General features: G+C 43.1%; 1 protein-coding gene across 2 annotated transcripts in view; it reads left to right on the plus strand.

Moving 5' to 3' along the window:
• Window positions 1-18814: 18814 nt before the first annotated feature.
• The window catches only part of drosha (drosha ribonuclease III), a 221208-nt gene continuing 215537 nt past the window's right edge, over window positions 18815-24485 (plus strand). For both annotated transcript variants that reach the window (XM_048266837.1, XM_048266838.1), the window contains exons 1-9: window positions 18815-18892; window positions 18985-19088; window positions 19374-20196; window positions 20456-20789; window positions 22135-22276; window positions 22659-22819; window positions 23802-23882; window positions 24016-24102; window positions 24221-24307. In XM_048266837.1, coding sequence (XP_048122794.1) covers window positions 19385-20196; window positions 20456-20789; window positions 22135-22276; window positions 22659-22819; window positions 23802-23882; window positions 24016-24102; window positions 24221-24307 — 1704 coding nt within the window. In that variant the 5' untranslated portion in view covers window positions 18815-18892; window positions 18985-19088; window positions 19374-19384. The remainder of the gene's footprint in view (window positions 18893-18984; window positions 19089-19373; window positions 20197-20455; window positions 20790-22134; window positions 22277-22658; window positions 22820-23801; window positions 23883-24015; window positions 24103-24220; window positions 24308-24485) is intronic.

A 24485-nucleotide genomic window follows, 5' to 3' on the forward strand; every position in this document is an offset into this window, starting at 1 on the left:
ACCTACCACCAAATGATGGACAGAACTCATAATAGTCCTCAATACAGTACAGCAGTCAACATAACAGTAGCCTAGCCCTACAGTATGTGTGGCTCCTTTAAGTGAACCTGACATCAGTGAATTGCGAGTGAGTGGCTAGAGAGTGTGAATCGTTTTCATTTAGGACTAAACACTCATAAACGGCTCAGCTGGGAATAAGCTACAGTATAGCGACCAAATCAGAGTTTGTGAGGGAAATGAGGTTTCAACTGCGGGTAACTGAATAAAGCTGCAACTCCTCAGACTGTATCTTATGTCCGTCTACTCTGTTGCGCACAACCTGCTGCAGCAAAAATGAAAGGGGTTAGCCCCGAAGGTTTTAATAACTTATTATGATGACCTGTCTGGAACTGAAGCAGTAATGGTTAGCATATTTCTAGGTAATAATACAAAAGTAATGCAAATATAATACTAAAACACAACTTAGAACTAGGCCTACTTATGTACTCGTCCCACTCGAGTTTGTTTTTTTGTTTCCCCGACCTGGGGGGTATTCCAAGTACATGGTTTAGTGGAAAACCTGGGTAAGTTAACTCAGAGTAAGTGGTAAACCTCCTACAACAAGAGCCCTATGACATTGTTGTCAGGAGAATGAAGCCATACAGCTCTTCTATTAGGAGGTTTACCACTTACTGGTAACTTAACCACTTAAGTAAGGTTTACCACTTACTGTTAACTTACTCAGGTTTGTCACTAAACCATGTACTTGGAATACCCCCCAGCGCGGTAAAGTGCAAACACATCAGCACAAGACGACGCTAGATAGGGCTGAGCTCCGCTAAGGTTAAATGGCGGATCATTAATGAGAGGATTTTGAGATGCACAGATTCGCAAAATGAACGCATATCCACAGATTTTGTTAGAGTGGTGAAATACATTCACACCACTGACATTATATTGAGGAAAAAGTATAGCCAACCAAGCTCAAGTAGCTCAGTGTAGCCAGACGGACCTTACGTAGGACTAAATTAGGAATTTAAAAATTATCGGCCAGAATTCCGTTATCGGACCGATAATAATATTTTAATTTTTTCACTTATCGGCCAATAATATATCGGCCGCCGATATCGTGCATCCCTACTAAATATGGGTTTACAAGACTTCTATATTATGACATTCTGTTTTTATTTACATTTTACACAACGTCCCAACTTTTTGTAGTTTAAACCCGAGGTGTGTCAATGATAGGCTATTTTAATTCCATGTTGACTGATCCGACAGGGATTTTTTAATTTTTTTTTAAGTATAACGCCCATTCAGCCAACCGGGAGTTCAGAAATTGAGCGTCAGCGTCAGTTCCGGCAGGCCAAGTAGTCAAGGCGCTGCTAACCGCTATGGGCATCAGCTGATCAGCTGTCAACTCCCTTCGCACTCCCCTCGCTTCTAAATGGCTATATCCAAACAGGGCGCCTTATTTAAAGCTGCTTTAGTTATTCCTAACTGCTTGCTGCTCGCATTTATGCAACTCAACTCGTTAATGCATACCAAGCTCATGCTACTGTCATTATCTAGAATCTGTGTGGTCTTACTCACCTTTCTGACGGCCATGACTTCCACCACTGTCTACGAGGATCTAACCTTACTCGAAGTCATCAACGACACCCAGCCATCGCGATTCAACCAGGCCAGGGCGAGGATGACAACAACACCGTCCGTTGAAGCTCCCGGTTGGCGAATAGAACCCCGAGTGCCATTAGCATCGGCGACTGGCCGGTGTCCAGGATCCTGGAGACCTTGTTTCAGGCCAACATCCAGCCTCCCATGAGGATCTATTTGTCCTCCTCTGCGACTCCCAGGACATCCCACCGGCTGCCGACATCCTGCCTGGGCTTCCTCCTCCCCAAACATCCGGAAGAAAGCAAACCCAAAAAAGGAAACATATCGCCAGCCGGTAATGCACACAAACGGGCCGGTGGCCAAGTTCGTCCGGGTCCAAGCGCACCTCCAGCCAATGACCCAGTGATTGCAGCGCTGTCTAACATCCAAGCATCACTCCTTGACGTGACGGCCAGGATTTCCACGCTGGAAAGCGACTCCATCAGACCTTCGTCTTCACCGACCGTCATTTCCGCATCAGGAGTCTCCACCGCACCTGAACTGCGTCACCTCCAGCACCAGCCTCAGCATGATGACGTCACTCCAGAGTTCATTCCTAGAAGGTCCCTGGCCACGCTGTACCCCTAACCACGGGCTCGCCCTTCTTCCCACCGTCTTCTGCCATCCCTCATCACTTGAGGAGCCAAATATTAGCAGGTAACGATATCAATCTCGTGAAAATTCTGCTGGGCTCTGAATTGTGCGAGCGGCGTGTCGTAGACTGTGGCGACATATCAGTTGCGTTAAAGGATGGGGACCCTAGACTGATTAAGACTCTGACCTTTCCCGAAGTTCTGGCATGTAGCCTTTGGGGTATACAGGGACGTAATTTGCGAAGTCTATCCGCTCGTGAGAGCCAACTTGATAATTATCTCGCAATTATTTCCAACCTAGCTCTCTCCTATGGGGGAACATTGTTTTATGAGTACCACAAATCATTCTCTGCAAAGGCCGCAATGTTCATCCAGCGCTTCAATCAAAGACTGGACTGGTCCGCGGTCGACCTCGCACTGATAAGTAGGCACTTCACAGGCCACCAAGTCCTGTCTTGCTCTATCTGTGGCTCTCTTGCGCACTCCTCTTCTCTGTGTCCAAAAACTGCCTCTCGCCCTTCCCATCCTGGCCCGAGCTGCAATCCTGGCTCCCAGGTGAATAGCACTCCTCTCTGTTACAATTTTAACGAGAATGTTTGCAGGATGTATAACTGTAAATATCTTCACGCCTGTAGCTACTATGGGATGCCCACCCCAAGTCGGTGTGTGTCCGAGGAGAACTCGCTTCATGAAAGAGCTTAAAGAAATAAAACCATCAACGCCTGTCAACGTCCCTAAGCTGGGTCGGGCATTGAAAAAGCATCCTAACCGCTGTTTCGTGGATTATTTATTGACTGGTCTTGTTCAAGGTTTCATTGCTGGTCTGTTGCATTTCCCTGCCGTGTCATTCAGCTGTAAAAACCTGTTGAATGCGTCAAAGGAGCCTGAGATAGTGGATGCCTTGTTGGAGAAGGAAGTCAAAAAAGGTTTTATGATCGGACCGTATGAGGAATCTCCTTTCCCAGTTTGTAGGATAAACCCCATAGGGATCGCCACTCGGAAATATTCAGGTAAAAAACGATTGATCATTGACCCTTCGCTCCCCCCATAACAATTCAGCTGATAGCATCAATAGCTCTCATTCCTTTAGCCCCTTTCTCCCTATTCTATAGCACCATCGACGATGCTATCAAGTTCATCAAGGCAGGACGAGGAGCTTGGCTTGCTAAGGCGGATATTTCAGACGCTTTTAAAGTGATGCCATTGCATCCTTCTCAGTGGCATCTGTTTGGCGTTAAATGGAGAGGCAAAACCTATTTCTCGGTTAGACTCACTTTTGGCTGTCGTAGTAGTCCAAAAATGTTTGATACCTTATCCGAAGCCTTGTGCTGGATTCTCCTCAATAACGACAAATTACCGTTCGTACTTCATCTTTTAGATGATTTTCTTCTGGTAGACTTCCCATCAGCCAAGTCAGATTTTTCCATCTCGGCACTTTTTTTGGATTTGGGTGTTCCTCTCTCAGAGGAGAAGAACCTAGGTCCCGTTAAGGTTCTAGAGTTTCTGGGCATCACCCTGAATTCCGACCTAATGCAAGCCTCGCTTCCCCTCGAGAAATTATCCCAAGATAAGACAGGTTATGCATGCAGCTCAAGATCGAAAAGTCATTCTCCAAAAGGGAACTCTCTCTTCTAGGCCATCTTAATTTCAAGGGATGAGAGTTATTCCTCAAGGCAGGTCATTCATATCCAGGCTTTTGACTTATCCAAATCAGTTAAAGATCTCAATTACGCTTTGTTTCTTTAGACGCAGGGATGTAGATCAGAGCTAAAATTTTGGTTTTTGCTCTTGGATAATTGGAATGGCATTTCATTTTTTTCATAATGATTTTCTGGAATCGTCTCCAGCTCAATCTGTATAATGGATGCTGCCCTCCGTGAGAGTTTGGGGGTCTTCAATAACTAATGGTTTGCAAGCTTGCCGAAAGAATTAGTCAACTTGCCTGCCAATGAATCCTCAACAGCCCTACTAGAGTTGTATCCTATTGTTGTAGCTTGCATTCTCTGGGGTAAACATTGGGCTAGGGAAACAAATTCTATTTTTTATGCATAACGAGGCAACTGTTAACATCATTAACAAGATGCGCTCATCTATTCCAATCATTAATAGATTCATGAGACGTCTTACATGGCTGTCAATTTTGGGCAATTATACCTTTCGCGCAGCTCATATCCCTGGTTTAAATAATCAAGTGGCCGATTCTCTCTCTCGATTTAATTTACAGAAATTCCATCGCCTGTGTCCAGAAGCAGCCCAGTCAAGCCTGGAATGCCCCCCGTTCAGCCAAACCATTTTAGATTAAATGATCCGGCTGCAATTTATAAAGGCTGCTGCCGGTGAGTACATGCGTGGAGGTCTGTCTAAATCTACATTAAAAGCGTACGACTCAGCTTGGTCTTATTTCACCACATTTTGTGCTACTTTATCTGTAGCCGCTCTGCCTGTGAATATATCTGTGTTAGTGCATTTATAGTCCATTACTTTGAGTCTCGAAAAATGCAGCCTTCTTCCATCAAAAGTACTGTCGCTGGCATCCAATTCCATCCACGCTGCCTGGATCCATCCGTTACCAGCATTCTGGAAAACCCATCCATACTTCTTGCCTTATGTGCTCTGCTCCCTGCTCTGTTTCCTGACCTATGTGCTCTGCTCCCTGCTCTGTTTCCTGACCTATGTGCTCTGCTCCCCTGTGCTTAAAGGCTACTTAATTCCATCATCTTGTGTTGATTGGTCACAAGAGGATTGCCAGGTATGGTCTGTTTGGGGGGAATAGTTTAGCTCGCTCAGTGTTAAACTGTGCGAGTCCCCCCTAATGCTGCTGCTGTCCCCAGGCTCACTGCTCTTTCATGGTGCTCATGAAAGGTCTGGGGACCCCTCTGAACAGAGCCATACCACCAAATTTAATTTGTAATATATTCAATAAAATTTCCTAAAGAATTTATTGCCTGTGTTGTTCTTCACTTAATGGACCTGACAGAAATTGAGCTCAAGGCCAGTTCTGGCAGGCCAAGTAGTCAAGGCGCTTGCTAACCGCTATGGGGCCAGCTGATCAGCTGTCAACTCCCTTCGCACTCCCCTTGCACTCCCCTCGCTTCTAAATGGCTATATCCAAACAGGGCGCCTTATTTAAAGCTGCTTTAGTTATTCCTAACTGCTTGCTGCTCGTATTTATGCAACCCACCTCCTCCCCTGCTCCACCCTGTCGTGTATAACATGGCATAGGCTTTATGTCATAGTTGCCTGCTCTGTTCATATGGGGGAATAGTTTAGCTCGCTCAGTGTTAAACTGTGTGAGTCCCCCCTAATGCTGCTGCTGTCCCCAGGCTCACTGCTCTTTCATGGTGCTCATGAAAGGTCTGGGGACCCCTCTGAACAGAGCCATACCGCCAAATTTAATTTGTAATATATTCAATAAAATTTCCTAAAGAATTTATTGCCTGTGTTGTTCTTGACTTAATGGACCTGACAGAACTGCGTTAGTGTTCTTCATGACTAGGCTTACAGGCAGACAGAATTATAGCCTAGCCTACTGGGTGTCTGTGTCAGTTTGAGGACAATAAACGATGCATCAAAGGGTCACACATTAATGTGATTAAAAAAATTAACGTGTATGATTTGTCCTTACTCATTAACACGTTATGCTGACAGCCCTAATACAAACATAAACTTAACCATCTCCTTGCTTAACTAGTTGTAGCCTAACTGTCGCTAGCTAGCTGAAGTATATTGTCGTATAGATGTAGCAAACCATGTTCAATCTTTACCTACAACAGGAGCATGAAAAAATCTCGCTTGTCCCACCGGCAAACAGCTGAGACCAGGTCTGTGATATGTGCTTACTGCATGTCTATACACATTTCAAACCTCCTTTCCCAACATTCTCTAGCCTACTTTACTGGTGGTTTAGTTTAAGCTACATGGCATGACTACATAGGCCTACATACTATGGTGTCTCACTGATCATTTGTTAATTTCTCTAGCCATAGTCCTGGGACCTCTGGCAAAAACTGTTCTGCATTGCTCTGCCCAGGGGCGCCGCTAGGGTTGTATTCCATAGTACGCATGATGGCCCAGGGCGCTGATTACTCCCCCCCCCCCAAAAAAAAAGAAGAAAGAACGGTGGCTACCCTACACATAGAGGTGTTTGACACTTTTTAAAAGTTCTGGGATGAGGGAGATATCACCCCCTGGATTTTTTTTTAAATTCTGACTGCTAAACACACCATTTTAATGCAATTTGGGTGGGACAGAAATACTTTTACAGAGCAAGCAGCTCTGGCCATATCGGCTCTGGCTCACATGGCGTGAACATTGCTTTAAATGCATTATCGCTTCACTACCCAACACGCGAACAAGGGAAAGAAAAGAAAAAAAGAAAACAGTGAGCTTATGTCGCAATTTGCGATAGGCCTAGAGAAAAGACAGCTATGGTAACAACTAGATGTACCGCAGAGCGGTACAAAATATGACCGCCACCCAGTCCAGCACATTTTTTCCACAAAAATAAATCACGCTGAAAGGCCTATATGATTCTAACTGTCTCACTAAATTGCATTATCCACACTCAATTCTCACTGGTATCTGCTACGCAACAAGTACCAAAACATGATTAGTTCATAGATTTTACATGTAAAATTCATTTTATACAACCCCACCCCCATCTTGCCTGTTCATAATTCTGAGAAATTCTTGAATTGTGTGCATGTGTGTGTGTGTGTGTGCTTGCCTGCGTATGTGTGTTTGTGCATGTGCATGCATGCGTACATATGTCTACTGTGTGAGTATGTGTCATACGTATGATTACTGTGAATGTATGTGTGTGTGTGTGTGTGTATCTGTTTATGCACATGTGTGCACATGGAATGGGTTAACATGACCCCTGGAGGCAAACATACGGAAAAAATTGGTCATCCTAGGCCCTACGGTTCTCAAGATATTCACAGAAAACTGTGTCTGCCCTACCCTCCTTTCGGGGGGTCCAGTACAGCAGAGGGGGGCTACAGATCAAAACAAAAATGATGGTTCCATGCTATCCATTTGGGGTTACATGCCCACAAGTTTAGGGTACCCGGTCTTTCAGTGTCCCGGGAATCCTTGTTGGTGTACGGTCACTAAATGTACACATAAATTATTTTATTGTAAGGCCCCCCATGAACGAAAGTTCACAAAACTTGGCATGCATTCGGATGGTGTCATAATGATCCTACACTTTCAATTTCGTGCAGTTTTGACCATGTCAGCCAGAGAAATTGTGATGAAAACACCTAATTTTTTGCTTTTTTAATTTTTAACTAGGTGGCTTATACATGAAATAAGTGGTAATGGGATGGGTTGACATGCCCCTTAAGACCAACATACAAAAAAAAGGTGGACCTCCTAGGCCCTACGGTTCTCGAGATATTCACAGAAAACTGTCTCCCGCCACCTACAGGCCAGTTGGTGTATAGTAACATAAATTAATTTATTGTGTGGCCCCCCCATGAACGGAATTCCACCTAAACTTGGCGTGCATTCAGAGGGTGTCATAATGATCCTACACTTCCAATTTCGTGCAGTTTTGACTATGTTATGTCACAGATACTTGCGATTACAACACCTCATTTTTACTTTTTTTGGTGTTTAACTAGGTGGCGCTATACATGAAATAAGTGGTTATGGAATAGGTTGACATGGCCCCTTGAGATCAACATACAAAAAATATGGTCCTCCTAAACCTTACGGTTCTCTAGATATTCACAGAAAACTGTGTCTGCCCTACTCTCTCTCTTCGGGGTGCAGTCCAATGGGGGGGCTACAGATCAAAACGAAAAATGATGGTTCCATGCTATCCATGTGGGGTTACATGCCCACCAAGTTTCGTGTACCCCGGTCTTTCAGTGTCCCGGGAATCATTGACGGAAATTTGGGCATGTTGCGCGGCGGTCATAATTATCCGGAGTAAAATGCACTTTAGATCAATTTACGGATGATTGGGAGTACATACGTTGAGTTGACATCCAAATCATGTCATTAGGATGTGTTTTGAGAAAGTTGATGTTACCGTTTTTAGTCAAAAACTTCGTTAGTGTGGAAGTGACAAGGGGCATATTATTTCGCCGCTACAAAACGCTATTTTATACCTCTTCTACAGTTCCAAACAACATTACACTTACATGGTAGTGAGTAGAGGGTCCCTAAAGCCAAACCGGCATATCCAGGTCTTTATGTGGTCGGATAGAGAGTCCAGAATGAATTTCATCAAGCCAGTACCTTTCGGAAATGTTGCCATCTTTGCTGCCATCTTTAGGGGAAAGTCCGTGAGTCGATGCCAAGTGTGCTCTGGAAATTCACAATTTCGTCGCCCGTTAAAAAAAAAAAAAAACATTGTCCAGTCCATACAACTTCATTTCAATTTGAAAGAAATACTGGACTATGTTTTTTTTTTTTTTTTAAAACGGCGACGAAATTGTGAATTTCCAGAGCACACTTGGCAATCGACTCCTACAGACTTTTATTGTTGTAAGGTTGGGTTGTAAGGTTGTATCAGCGATTTCAGGCCCAAAAAAGGCCCAAACATAAATGATCACATTCATCTAATCTTTCCTAATGATCAGCTAGCTGCCTACCCCATAAGCAGGCTGTCAAAAAAACGCATCTCTGTAGGCAGCCTAGGCTCCGAGATCTCTCCACCCTGGGTGACAGGTCCTTCAGTGCCTTTGCCCCCAAACTCTGGAACTCCCTCCCCCAACCCCTTCGTGCCTGTCCTTCTCTTCCTTTCTTCAAAGCACATCTCAAGACCTTTCTTTTTAGTGATCACTTCTCCTCCACACCCAACACATAGTTCCATACAGATAACTTGTCTTTGTTGTATTGTTTTGTCTGTTTGTTATTGTGTTTCCCTGCCTTTGTCTCTGTTGTATTGTTTTGTTTGTTTGTTGTATTGTGTTTCCCTGCCTTCCTACTATGTAAAGCGACCTTGGGTTTGAGAAAGGCACCATATAAAACAAACATATTATTATTATTATTATTATCTGTACACAAAATCTGTACACTAAACCATTTGGCACATTAGCAAGGTGTGGATGAGACCTTAGATAGTCTTCACTTTTTTGTATACAAAATGTAGTTAGTCAATCAACCATGTTATCCAGCCAATACACTAACTTTACATTTCATCCTACAATATATTCCAGACATTTCAAGGGCCCTCTATCCCCTTGGGGCCCTAGTAATCAGTACCCCCCAGTCCGACGCCCCTGCCCATGTTCATGCCAGAGTGTAGCACTATAGCTGCCTGCTGCTTTAGGTGTTGGAACTATAGTAGATCTATGTGGAAAATCGCCAGCTTCTCATTTACTGTACATGAAAAGTTAATTAACCTCATTAGGCAAAGTGTTCCAATCCATAGAATCCCTATTTGGTCAGCAATTTCAGCATATTTTAGATTATACATGAATAGGCATGAAGAGGGAGAGAGAGAGAGAGAGAGAGAGAGAGTATGTGGGATTGTGTGTGTGTGTGCGCGCGTGTGAGCGGGTGTATGTGTTATCAGGTGTGGAAAAGCGATATGGTTATTAATGACTTTGGTAATATGACACGCTGCATAGTCTTGGGACTAATCTATGGAGGGATGCAGACATAAGCAAATTGCCTCTGCAACAACAGCACTCATTGTTAAGCACTTTATGATTTCCAGACAATTGCTCACTCCTTCTTAAGCAGACTGTGTTTTCCTTGCAAAGCTGTAACTAATTGCTGTGTGGCTTTATTTTTTTAAGTAGGGTAGAGCTGGGACAGTTGAAACACTTTTTAGTTAAACGTAATTCACAAAGTGGTCGTACCACACTGAAAGCTAATATTTTGTCAATAGCAACTTACAGTATATCTGTCCTCTGTCAAATACAAATGCATTTTCAGCTTTTAACAAAACCGTTCAGGAATTATAGCAGCAAAAGTGGGACGTGCGTAATGTTTCATTTGTCCCTGGTCGGGACAATTGAAACACCATAAGGAGACGAATGGAACATACAGTTTAAGCATTATAAACTTCACACAACTTAAACATTTTACTACATATCATGAATGGTACTCCCAAAAGGTGTTATTTTAGATATATTGTTGCTTGTCCATTCGTCTTTGTGAATGTCTGTTAACGACTCATTGCCATCCCATCATGGTGAAGCGTGTATGAAGCGGTTACTGAAATATCATGCATTGTGGATGATTCTGCCATTTTTATAGCAAGAACAGTGTGTTTTCCCATTTATATCATGTTTCTATTGTGGGAAATGTCATTTCAATTGGTTTATACATGGTTAGGCCACTGCACATCCAAATAAGTGGCCTTAACAACCCACAGCCTGTCAGTCTCCATGGGATCACATAACTAGACCGCATACCTGGTGGGCCCAAATATATTTTCATCTTTCTAAAACTGTTTTTCCATGTTTCACCTCCATACATTATTGTATAAACACAGATACATGTACTTGTGCATTTACTTAAAATGTTACAGCCTGCTCAGGACAATCGTCCCGACACAGACATATGCCACTATGATGCTGAAGGAAGTCTTGTGGGGCCAACTATGATGCTGATAATGGAACTCTCCTGAAAGGGTCCATAGCCTGTTTTGCTTTCCATGTAAGCAAGCATGCAATATTAAGTCTGGGATTGTGGACCCTAAATGGACTACTGAATAAGCATGAAGGCGAAACTTTAAATGAAAAACACTCATTAATAATCGAAAAATTGAACCGCTAATGAAGTTTACTTTCGACCATCAAAACTCGTTTATCACTTGTAACTCTGTGATAAAAGGACGGTGTTTGGCAGATAGAAGGAGGTGCATACTCTCTGTTTTGACCAAAGGACGTCTGTCTATCTAGCCTAGAAATCTAGACGCACCCTAGCGGCAGCAAATTACATTTGCCTCCAGGGCTAGTCTAGCAACTCTCCGTTGGCTTGTGAGCTCGAAAAATTAAACTTCTATCAGGCCAATCAAATTGTTTATAGAGTCGTTAGGCAGGCTTAACATAATGATTGATGGCAGAGTTGCATCGGTTTGGCTTGAATTCCCTGCTACTTGAAAACAAATAAGATAATGTTGCTGTTGGCGAACAGTGTGACGGGAGTTAAGCTTTTATTAAGTTGGCAAAAGTTTGAACTACTGTAGCCAACTAGCTCCGCTGGTGGGAAACGCATGGGACTCATAGCGCTGTCCTATTGCGTGCAGAGGGAATTTGAAAGACAACCGATTATCCCGCCCCTCGGACTGAGCACTGCGAACGGTGAGTGCCCAGACCCTACATTTTAATGTGGGTCTGGCTCGTCAGGCTACTGTCTATCATCATTGCACTCGGAGAAAACTGGAATGTTTCATTCGTCCCACGTTTCAATCATCCCAGCCTTCCCCTAGCCTGGAAATATCCAGACTCTCGTACGTACATTTCATTTGTACTGAAGGGAAATTAAAATTGAGCGGAAGTACGTAGGAGGGCGGAGTCAGGTTCTACATGTTGAAGGAAATACTGATTTGTGCTAGCTTTGGGCTAGTTAAAAGTGTGGTGAGACCCTTTCCTCAGGGACATGGAGGAAATCTTAAAAAATATTGAGTCAGCATTAACCCAATTCACTGACTACTGCCACTGTCATGGAATCCCAATGAAACATTAAAGACAAGATTCGGTATTGGAGAAAGATTGCTGATATTTGAAATATAGAATCTTCCCTTCAGTGTGTCATATGGTTTGCGGGAGCAGGATGGCTAATATCCTGTTGGCTTTGAATTGTCCTCTTATAACTAAATGCCACAATGTTTTGGAAAGTTAAACAAAAATAATGTTTTAGTGTGACAAGATTAACTTTTGAGTTGATACAGAAAAAGTTGCATTGGAGCACCCAAGAATAAAGGAAATAAAAACACATTTAAAAGAAGCATGGAATGGCCATGCCGGTTTTTGAAATTGAGATGACCTCTCTTTGAAACCTTTTTTTTTTTGGTGCTTTTTATGGCTTTAATCAGACAGGACATGAGAGAGAGAAGAAAGAGAGAGAGATTGACCGGACTCGAACCCAGGTTTCCGTATATGGGATTCATTTTGTTTCAATAATATTTGTAAATGTGCAGAGGATGATCCACAAGTACTTCTTGATTTGCATGCGTGTTTTGATATCCACAAATAAAAAAAAACAATCCCATTTGTAACTTGTATATTGTATCCAGTCTAACCAAATAATGTAAACCCAAATGGTGAGTCAGTTAAAGGAGAATTCCGGTGTGATATTGACCTAAAGTGTATTGAAACATGATACCGAGTGTGAACGTATGTCTCATAGCCCATCTCGGCTTGTCCCCTGCACTCCAAAAAATCTGGCTAGTTAGCCGATGCTACCAACAGCTTTTTCAATAGTGGTGCTTCGGCATCGGGCTAGCCATGCAAACAAATCACTGTTTTACACCCATTTACGAGGCTCAATGTATCTCCACACTTCATTGGTAGACTTCCGAGGGCCCTGACATTTAAAACCAGACATTGAGAACTTTGAAAAAGGACTGGTAGTTTACTTACAAGACGATTTATACAGACAGTATCTTCACGAAGTTCTTCCAGTAGCAGCAACTGGAATCCAAGCATTTCCACTGAATTATTTTTGGAATCTGATCCCTTATCATACCTGTTCATTCTTACTCGTCGCTCGACTTATCGTGACTAAATTCAAGATGGCTGCAAACTCTAAACTTCCAAATACTGTATGCACCATATTATGCGTGCTCTGGAGACACTACCATAACTCATGTGGATGTATGACTGCATTGACACTGTACCGTGATGAATGCTTGCAGTGATAAGAGTCCATTTGGTTGGTCCCACTTGGTTGGTCCCTCTAGGCTCAATTTTAAAAACAGCACCATAAAGCTTGGGAAATGAGTCAGAGCTCTCACTTGAATGGCATGGTAGGGGTCAGTGGTGATTTATGTCTGTGACTTACCTTACAAAAAATAACTGCAATTATACAGCAGTTCTGTTGAAGTACTATGTTTCATGTTTTATGTCCAAAATACTGCATTTCTGCAGAAGTGCTGTGCAACATATTTTTTCATATGCAAAATAACTTCACATTCAAACCATCCAATATTAACTAAACCCACAGAAAGTGTATTCCTGCTAGTGTCTGAGGTAAATATGAACGAAACCCACAGAAGGTGTATTCCTGCTTGTGTCTGATTTAACTCTTCTGGCTTCTCTGACAGAAAAGGGGCAGCGGTTGTTTCTGTGTACTGGGATCTGTCCTACCCAAGTATATACAGTACCACACTGATTACCTAGTAACGGGTACACCGTGTCTTTTACAACTCCGTCTGGCATGCTCTTTGACACTATAGAATGTGGTGTTATGCAACCGCTCGCATGTATTTTTTGTACATTGCTACATTTCAGTCTGAAAGTATATGTCTGAAAGTATATGTGGAATAAATGTATTTACTTCAGTCTATTGGTTTTAGTTGTATTGTTTTTTGTATTATGTAAGAGCAAAATGTAATGCACCTATTAATGCTAATTCTATTAGACATACCTAGAAGCCTCCTATGTAATAATAATTGAAAAGATAACTCACTTACAACATGGAGGCTGAGCTATTCATGGTTTGATACTCTACTTGTGGTCCACAGTTGTTTTTGTTCCCAGCCTCAGGATGGAATCGCTTCTGTTTTTTAAAAAATAAAAAAAATAAAAACATTATCCTTATGCCTGTGCTCTATGTGGTCAGTTGACTTTAGTATTCTACTTAGTCAACTGGACAAACATCCAGTTCTAAATCCTTTCTATATATTTTATACAATCACAAATAGCTTGCTATAAAATGTTACACGTCATATTTCCTGGCTTGTCTATCCATCCTTACTTAGTACATTTTGGCCTGCTTTTCCTGCCATAGCTTGATTGTTTTGTTGTATCAGCTGCCAACCGCGCTGACACAATTATCTTAGTTGACTATGTAAATGTGTTTTTGGTGCGTATTTCCATCACAAGCAGGATCCCAGGAGGCCATTTTCCCATCGCTGCTGATAGTGGTTTCAGCTTTTAGGCGTTAGTTACCTTGTGCTATCTTTGGAGGAGAGAGGGGGCTTTTCTTGCTGCGGATAACAGTGATTAGCGTTTCAGCATTTGGTCAAGTCATCTGCGATGATTTTCTTGGGATACCTCCCTTCTTCAGGCTAACTCAAACCTGTCAACACTCCCGTTTTTCCCGGGTTTCTCCCGTATTTCAAGGTCATCTCCCAGCACCCTCCCGTTTTGTTATTTCTCCCGGAAAACTCCCGTAATTTGCATGGCCATCAAACTTCATTACTGTTCTTCCTAGGCTTCTTCTTCTTATTATTATTCTTCTAACGCACTTAATGCAGCTTCAACCGTTTAACGTAGAAACTTCATTCAAACTATGTTACGTAGGTCTTACTTATGACATGTGGGCTTTGTATTTTTCACCTTTGTAACTTTTATACTTTTTAAACTATTAATTAAAAACTACTCAAAATTTCCCCATTGACTTAACATTGGGCCTTTATGACATCACAGCAATTAGAATCCTATGGCAGGTGTTCAGGCCACCTGGATCAACTGCCAGTCTCAGGCTTACAAACTGGCCCTATTAAGACTACACATCCTGTTCAACTGCTTCCTCTGCCAAAAACTGTTTCAAAATAAAAGTCCTCACTACAATATTTCACTGTTAAACAATTTAACCCTTTAAACTACTGAACTTTTTAACTGTTCAGCCATTGTAACTGTTACTTATCATCAACTATGACTCCTACCCACTGTAGCTAGTTAGCATTGTTAGCATTGCTAACATTGTTAGCATTTTAAACAAAACTGCTAAGCTAAGTAACATGGTTAGCATAGTTAACATTTTTAGCAAAACTGCTAAAAATGATTAGCTAAGTTAGCTAAGTAACATGGTTAGCATAATTAGCATGTTAGCATGCTAGTTAATATAGTTAGCGTAACTGCTAAAAATGATTAGTTAAGTTAGCTAAGTAACATGGTTAGCATAGTTAGCATGCTAACATAGTTAGCATGCTAGCATAGTTAGCATGCTAGTTAGCATTTTTAGCAAAACTGCTAAAAATGATTAGCTAAGTAACATGGTTAGCATAGTTAACATGCTAGTTAGCATAGTTAGCATAACTGCTAAAAATGATTAGTTAAGTTAGCTAAGTAACATGGTTAGCATAGTTAGCATGTTAACATACTAGTTAAAATAGTTAGCATACCTACTAAAATGATTAGCTAAGTTAGCTAAGTCACATGGTAAGCATACTTAACATGTTAGCATGCTAGTTAGCATAGTTAGCATACCTACTAAAAATGATTAGCTAAGTCACATGGTTAACATAGTGCTAGTTAGCATAACTACTAAAAATGAAAACATTAGCTAAGTTAACTAAGTTAAGTAACTTGGTTAACATTATTATATTTGATAACATAGTTAGCATAACTGCTAGCAAACATTAGAGCCGTTCCAACTGTCAGTTATCGTCAATTATCTACCTAAATAATTTAACCATTTAAATTATCCACCTATTTAACCGTTCAATCATTCCAACTATATTAAACCTTATCTACCAAGCAAATCATTTAACTATATAAACTATCCACCTATTTAACTGTTCAGTCATTCCAACTATATTAAACCTCATCTACCTAGCAATCAATATAGTTTGTTTTTACTCTGTATGATTTTTTGCATTTTCATGCACTGTATTTCCTTCAGGAAATGCTTTTCTAGTTTTAAAATCATTGATCCATTCAGGTTGCCAGATTGTGTATGAAATAAACCCTACACATACACGATCACTTAGTTTCAATTTCAACTGTTTTGTCATAGGCTAAAAACCAACTGCGCAGCCTGAGTCTCGTGGTAAGCAAGCGGGCTAGTTGAATGGCCTACTCCAGAACTAGCTGTTGTGAAATTGTTGGGAATTTAATTGATTAACACATCACATAAACTGTTATTGAGTGTTGTTGATACACTGAACTTGTTCCCTCGGAACCAAATCTGACAGCAAGCAGCTTTGGAGTTTTAGAATTAGGCGAAGTAGGCTGCAGGCAGGTAGCTGGTGGATACATAACTGGCATGCGTAAAAGCAACGACCGAAATGCAGTGTTGAAACACGTGTATGAAATGTATTAAATATGCGAACACAGATTCGGTATAAACACTGACCACCCTGTTGACAGGTATGGGCTAACTTACAAGCATCAGCTTTCACTACTACATTGATTCCTCCCTATATGTGTGATTGTGGCTTTTTTTAAAAACATTTTTATTATTATTATTTTATTAATAAAAGATCATTAAAGGTATACTATGCAGGTTCAGGTGTTTTTGGCGACTATAGTCACGATATATTTATATTTGACCTACTTCTCAGCTTGTTACTCTGTACACAATGCAAATGCTTTTGTTGTGGAACAGGCAAAAACTCATCAAAAGATCTCAAATCTCAAAAGAGCTATATCTACTGACAAGGTAATGTTTCATGATTTTTGCAAGATGTCTTCAGGCTGCTATTGTTGAAGTTGAATGGCTGGTTCTCTTGTTAGCGACTTGCTATGGCTGTGCAGTAGGGCTATGCCAGGTGAACGATTTCCCTATTATTAAAGTTCATTTAATATTAAATTATTTACCTGTTGAGGAGTGAATTATTTTCCTGGCTCCTTCCAGGAAACATTACTTACATAGTGTACCTTTAATGCATGGGACCATGTTTTCTGCTTTTTGGCATAACAAATCTGAATGTGCTTTGTGCACTGGTTTGGCAAAATTCCCAGGGTGGCATTGTCTAATCTTTTACACACACACACACAGACCAAATGCACACAAAGAAGCAAATTAAACGACAGATCCTGTTAACACATTACTAAGGGATACTGGGGGTTAATAGTGTATCGATAGGAAATATGGATGGAGGTGAGGTAACATTAGGTTCACTTGATGCTGAGGAACAACTTTCCCATGTGTGTCAGGGTTAACGTTAATGTTTTCAGGCATGTCTGTAACGTTAACGTGGTGCAAAGGAATGAAACCTAGCATGGTGCGGTAAGGATACAACGTGACTAATGTTTGTTTAATGGACAGGAAAGCACTGCAGGTATATTGTGCATATTTAATCAATTCCCTTACCGCATAAATGTACAGCATAGTGTACAGTAGTGTACAGCCAACGTTTGCACCGGTGTGGAATGACGAGTGGCCACCTGGAAGGACTGCAGCGTCTTTTGGTTGATTCTGAACAGTGCTGGTCATAAATTCCCCATACCCTTTCGCAAACGTCCTCCACATCTATCTATCTATCTATCTATCTATCTATCTATCTATCTATTTATCTATCTGAATGGTGTTTTTTCCTACTATCATCCTTTTTTAAAAAGACCTGTGGGCGTTGGACTATGGGTTTTCTACAGGAATAGGCAGGTTAATAGCGGGAGGGGATAAAATAAAATAGATAAATAAGTAGAGTTGCAAATCTTCAGGAGTTTAGGAGTCTAATTGCTGAAGGGTAGAAGCTGGTTGAAGTCCAGTCTTCGATCTATAGCGTCTTCCAGAGGGCAGAATTTGGAAGAGATTATGGCTTGGATGTGGGGCGTCCCTAATGATCTTGGTTGCTCGGTTCAAGCTGCATTCAGCATACAGAGTGGACTGATGAGAGGTCACAACCGGTGATGTTGGAGGCTTTGGTGACAACTCTCTCTAATTTCCTCTTGGTGCGAATGTCAGAGCTCCCATACCAGACGGTAGCAGGTCTACTGGTATTGCTATGATGCTTCTTGGGAATATGTGGCCATGTCTCCTACGGTCACAGTTTTGACTAGTGCATACATTGAATATCTATTGATTTGTACACACAGTATTTCTGAGGCATCCTTTAGTGAATTCTGCACCAATGGAAAACACCGTATATTGATCTAACCTACAGGATGAAATTGGGTAACATAAATCTGAAAAAAAAAACAAAACAAAATTAGTGCATGCAAACGCTTAGTTTTTTGTCCTGACCTATCTGTTTTGAATGGGAAGTAACTACAGTTACATGTTAAGCTTCTACTGCCCTCTTGCTATGAAGTGTCAAATTTTCTGCCATCCCCATACCTTTAGTGTTGGCAGAGAATGCCATCTAGTGGTTGCTTAGTAACTGTGCAAGTAATAAAAGAGGCCTTTAGGTAAAAATAATAGCCTACATAACGTTGAATTAATTCGTGAACATAATTGCAGTTGATTGATCATACATCCTACAAGTTAACATAAATGTGAATTATATTCGTTTGTGAATGAATTAATGAAGTCAGTTGTTTCAGCAACCTCCTTGTGAATATCGCCTTCGCCAAACGTAAAAAGACAGACATATATATTATATACAGAGAGATAACGGACTCTATTCAAGATGTTTTTGTACCACAGCCTTCCGGAACATTGTCTTGTAGACGTGGTTTCTAACCCTAGGAACATTATTTTAGTTGTACTGGACTGTTGATTGCGTTTGATTGGTGCGTTTCAGAAGGCCATCCGCTGATTGGTCGTTCTGTGTCCAGCTACTTCAACAATCCGACTGGAAACTGTTGCATGTACAGACTGCTTCAATAAGCGGGCGGCAAATAAACTATAGCTTGCTTGCTAAGGTACGTGTTTACACAACCACACAATTTAGTTGTTAAACACGTTTCCCCGACAGTTCTATTATCATATGTTCTCCTCATATATGCCCGTTCAGATTACATTCCCGTAGCGCCACATTGGGTTGGTGGATGCTGAAGTGCTAGCAAGCCAGCTAACATTAGCCTGCAGTTGTTGGCTGGACTGACTGAGCTTGTGAAGGTAGGTGATGCTCTACTGGCATATTGTTTGTATCGCTAATGGAAATGGTGGTTTCAATTGAGAGTACAAACAAAACATTGCTGTTTTTACTCGTTATTTGTGTGTAACCTGCCTGAAATATTATCAGTAATTTAACAGTCTCTAAACAAGAATGACGGGCTAATAAGCTAACGTTACTTAGCTTGTGATACATGTCAAGTTACCCGTTACTGATACTGTTACCGTATATAGTAGACGCGGTTTTTGTGTTTGCAATATACATATAACGTGCTATCCATCTCTTAGGTGTATTGATCATGTCCTTTCACTCGAGCCGGGGTTGTCCAAGGGGACGCCCCCCTCCAGGGTCGCATAGCTCTCCCCAGAACTACCGCCCCCCCAGCCTGAGGCCACCTGCCTCTCAGTCCCATTTGCCTCCCTATCACTATGAACCACCGCCACCACCACCTTGCACAGGCTACAGTGGACAGGGCAGCGGTTACCCTCCCCCGCGACCAGATTTCCTCCCCTATCCTCTCTCTGCGCCTTCCCAGTCACTTGCACCGGTCAGCCAGTGCCCTATGCGTCCTCCATTCAGCAGCGCCCCGTCCCGGCTGCAGGGCTTTCCTCCGGACACGCCCAGTTTCCCACCGCCACCTTTACCCAGCCCATCTGGTGCTCCCCCCAGTGCCCAGAACCCATATTCCTACATGATGCCCAACGTACCCCCTCCGCCTCTGCCCCCACACCCTCCCATGCCCCCGGCGGTGAGCTATCAGTCTGGATACCCGCCGCTGCCTTACGCCAACCCTCACTACCCTCCCCCAGGATTCAATCCTGCCCCCTTCCGCCAAGCGCCGCCTTATAAGAGCGAGAAGCCCTCGTCCGAGCGGCCCAGATCCCCTGAGCGTGGCGGCAGGGGTCACCACAGTGACCACCGGCACAAGACCTACGGCTACAGCAGCCATGGCGGCAGTGGCGGCGGCGACAGGCACAAGATGGAGTATGGCGTGGACAGGAAGGAGAGAGGCAGGAGCGATGAGAGGAGGCGGTCTGAGGGCGGACGGTACCGTGCGGACTATGACCGGCCCCGGAGTCCACCCAGACACAGGAGCCGGGAGCGCAGCAGGTGTGTGTGTGTGTGTGTGTGTGTGTGTGTGTGTGTGTGCGCCAATCTGTCTTGTATCTCCCTCTCTATGCTGTATGGCTGCTTGTGTGTTGCTGTGTTTTCAATCTTTCATTGCAACAAACTGTTGGCGTATGTGTATGATTTGTCAGTCTGCAGATAAAAGCCTCTGGCTCGATATGACAAACATTGTTGATAGACATTATGACTATTATGGGGTGTCATTGTATGTTGTGTGCAATGTGGTGGCTGTTCCCTACAGGGAGCGGTATCGCCATAGAGACAGCCGTGGCTCCCCGCCTCTGGACCGCCACAGGAAGCGAGGACGAAGTCGCTCGAGCAGCCGCGAGAGGAAGAGAGGACGATGGGAAGAGGAGCGGGAGCGCAGGTCAGAGGTCAGCTCGGGGTCAGCGAGCCGCGAGCGGAGCCACGCCTCCTCGGCCTCGTCTTTCAGGAGCCGTGAGGCCGAGGACACGCCCACACCCAGCGATCGCCATGACGATGAGAAGGACGAGGAGGACCAGCTGCTGAAGCCAGCGTGGATTCGGTGCACACACGCCGAGAACTACTACTCCAACGACCCCATGGATCAAGTGGTACGCACGCACACGCACACGCACACGCACACACACACACACACACACACACACACACACACACACACACACGCCGAGAACAACTACTCCAACAACCCCTTGAATCAAGTGGTACGCACGCACACGCACACGCACACGCACACGCACACGCACACACACACACACACACACACACACACACACACGCCGAGAACAACTACTCCAACAACCCCTTGGATCAAGTGGTACCTACCTAAAGCTCTCACAAAATGCACAATCACATAGAAATATTTCTACACCGAATAACCACGCACACACACACACACAATAACCACACATACACACACACACACACACACACACACACACACACACTGTGATACATACACAACATCAACTACATATAAACATAATCTACAACATTGACAAGCACCTGACTTTTTATAAATTGGTGTACATATTAAATGTGGAAGCTTCATAGATTGGAATAGATCCTTTAGAGCACTGCTTCTTAACTGGTGGGGGACCTAAAAGTGGGTTGCTGAGCTTGTGGTAAAATAAACAAAACAAAAAATCGGCCATTTAAAATGCTACCTTATCAGATCTAATATTGGACCTCTATTTTGATTGACATACAAATAAAGTCTGTCATTGCCATGGACATATACAATGTTTATGTGACAGGACCTATCATTTTAGCGGTAAAGGCAGGTAGGCTACGACCCTGAATATTTGAAGTAGGATATGGATTCACGTAAATTGAGACAAAATGGGACAGAAACTCCAGTAGTTCACTGAATGGCTGGCACCTGAGTGAAAATGCCTCATGGAAACAAAGCACCCCTTCAAAGACAAACCTGTTGTCTACTTTGAAAGGTGACATCATGAGTTGAAGACTTCACAAATGTAATGCCAAACATCAGCATTTTCTAAACATACAGGCACTTTGCATGCCTTGCCATTAGCTCACCGTATCCCTTGGCTTGATCGGCAAAAAAAAATATATGGGTCGCGACTCGCGACTTACTGTAATGACCATCAGAGGTGTAAGGGCCCCATAGCAAGACCAGTTAAGAAGCACTGCTTTAGAAGATCCAACATAAAGAACGCTTAAGTAATGCTGTATGTTCAAATAGAGCATGCCGTGAGTAATGGGGTGGTTGTTAGTGAATAGTGGCGATGCCAGTCTTATACTAGTTGCATTGAGATGCAGCTTCTGAACACAATTGTAGCAATCAACCCATTTTGTGCCTGCATTTCAGTTTGAGATTTACCTTCAGTCCATGTGATTTCTTTTACATGACAGTAGCAGCTCCCTGCAGTCCCAATGATGTGTCTATGACGTTTGTGATGTTTGTCTTGTCAGGGTGACTCCACGGTGGTGGGCACCAGTAAGCTGCGGGATCTGTACGAGCGCTTCCAGGAGGAGCTTGGGCGGCGGCAGGAGGGCGCCAAGGCGGCTCGACCCAAATGGGATCCACCCAGAACCAAGCTGGACGAAGACCAGGGTACGCTTCTGCTTCTGTCCAGGCGGAGCTGGCTACTGGCCACCTGCTCTGGCACTCTGCCTCTTTTCTTGCCATCATTTCTCACTGCTGTCACGGGCCAAGTAGAGCTGAGTGCAAGAGCAAATAAGACATGAAAAGCAAAGGGAAACGTGTGTGTGTGTGTGTGTGTGTGTGTGTGTGTGTGCGTGCGTGCGCGCGCAGATGAGAGCTCATGAAAGACAAAGGGAAAACAATGTAGCTGTGTTTGTTGTTGACCGCTACTAGAATGTCTATGTTTAGCAGTGCATGCTAAAGTCAGGTATAGTTTGTATTAGGTGATGATAATAAGGTAATAATGCATTTTGTGTCATAATGTGTGTGTGTGTGTGTGTGTGTGGTGCAGATGAGAGCTCCAGTGAATCAGAGTGTGATTCTGATGAAGAGGGCTCCAGCTGTTCCAGTAGTTCTGACTCGGATGTGTTTGATGTCATCGCCGAGATCAAACGCAAGAAGGCGCACCCTGACCGCCTGCACGAGGAGCTGTGGTACAATGACCCCGGGCAGGTCTGTGAAGCCCTTCACTTCCTGTCTGACCCACTGGTTCCCATTAACTGACTAGACCAGGGGTTTTCAACTGACAGTGAACCACAAACCACCATTCTATCTTAGAAGGCAACCTGAAGACCACGACTGATAAAAAATAGTGATTTCCACATTGAAACTACTTTATTTAATCTATGGTCAGGGACCACCAGCAATGCCTTCATGAGCTCCAACCACTGGTTGAAAACCCCTGGATTAGACATCGGCGGCCTGCCATAATCCAATTTACCCTACCATAGTTTCGTCATGGACTGAAAGTATTTAAACCGACCACACACTGATGTTTGATTACTTTAATTTTGATTGTTGTCAACTCTTTTGCCGCCGTCAACTCAGGTCTGTTATTGTGTACAGCTGAAGCGAAGGGGTTATTAAACGTCGGCAGGAAGGCAAAGTGCACTGCACTCATGTGTGCTGGCTTCACACTTCTGAACGTAAAGAAGTCCTCATCTCAGTCCTCACCACTCCACAGTGTGTGGGCCACCCTAAAGCTCCTCGTAGAATGCTATTTATTCAGTCAACAAGGATGCCAGTACAACATACAGACAGACAGAGTTGAGGATGACCAGGAACATCTTGTTGTGTTTTCTATTTACCAACAAGTCCAATCTGTTACCCCCTCCCCCAAATGTACCTCTCTCTCTCTTTCTCTTCTCTCTTTCTCTCTCCCTCTATCCCTTTCTCTCTCCATGCTTTTCTCTCTCCCACACTCTTTCATACACACGCAAACACACACATACACATACACACACACACAGACTCTTGGACTATTTAAGACTGTATGAATGACTGAATGAAATATGAAGTTTCTTCTTTTTCCATGTTTCCAAAGTTTGCATATGCATGCATGTCGTCATTTCTCTCTCTCTCTCTCTCTCTCTCTCTCTCTCCATCTCTCTCTCTCTCCCTCTCTTGCTCTCTCTCTGTCCCTCTCTCTCTGCAGATGAATGATGGTCCTCTGTGTAAGTGTAGTGCCAAAGCCAGACGTACAGGAATCCGACACAGCATCTACCCTGGAGAACAGGTCTGCTCCGCTCTTTTCCTTAAGCACACTGAGCATGACCATAACATACATTTTCACCATTGAAGCTGAAGTTGATTAGATGAACCATTGAATATGTGTGTGTGTGTGTGTGTTTTGTTTCTCTGTGTCTCAGCCTGTTAAAGTGTGCCGTAACATGAACAACAACTCAGGAAAGCTCTTCCATTATCGCATCACTGTGTCTCCACCGACCAACTTCCTGGTGAGATGACTGCTTCTGTTTCTCTTGGCCTGATGTCTATTCTGGTGCATTGTGGGTCTCACCTCTGACCTCTCCTTGCTTGTGCCCTCCCCCCTCTCTCCCTCTCTCTCTCTTTCAGACGGACCGGCCAACCGTGATTGAGTATGATGACCATGAGTACCTGTTTGAAGGCTTCTCCATGTTCTCACACATGCCTCTCACCAATGTAAGTGTGTGTGTGTTTGTTTGTGTGTGTGTGTGTGTCAGTGTTGTGCATGTTCATTGAACACGTTCATTTTCAATTTCTTCTCTACCTCAAGCTGAGGAACAAAAATGTCCTTCTGTCACACTAAAATGATTTCTTATGTTTTTTTAATGATGCATTTCTTAGGATACGTTTTTCT

This window comes from Alosa alosa, chromosome 16 (genome assembly GCF_017589495.1).
Source record: "Alosa alosa isolate M-15738 ecotype Scorff River chromosome 16, AALO_Geno_1.1, whole genome shotgun sequence".
NCBI classification, from domain to species: domain Eukaryota; kingdom Metazoa; phylum Chordata; class Actinopteri; order Clupeiformes; family Clupeidae; genus Alosa; species Alosa alosa.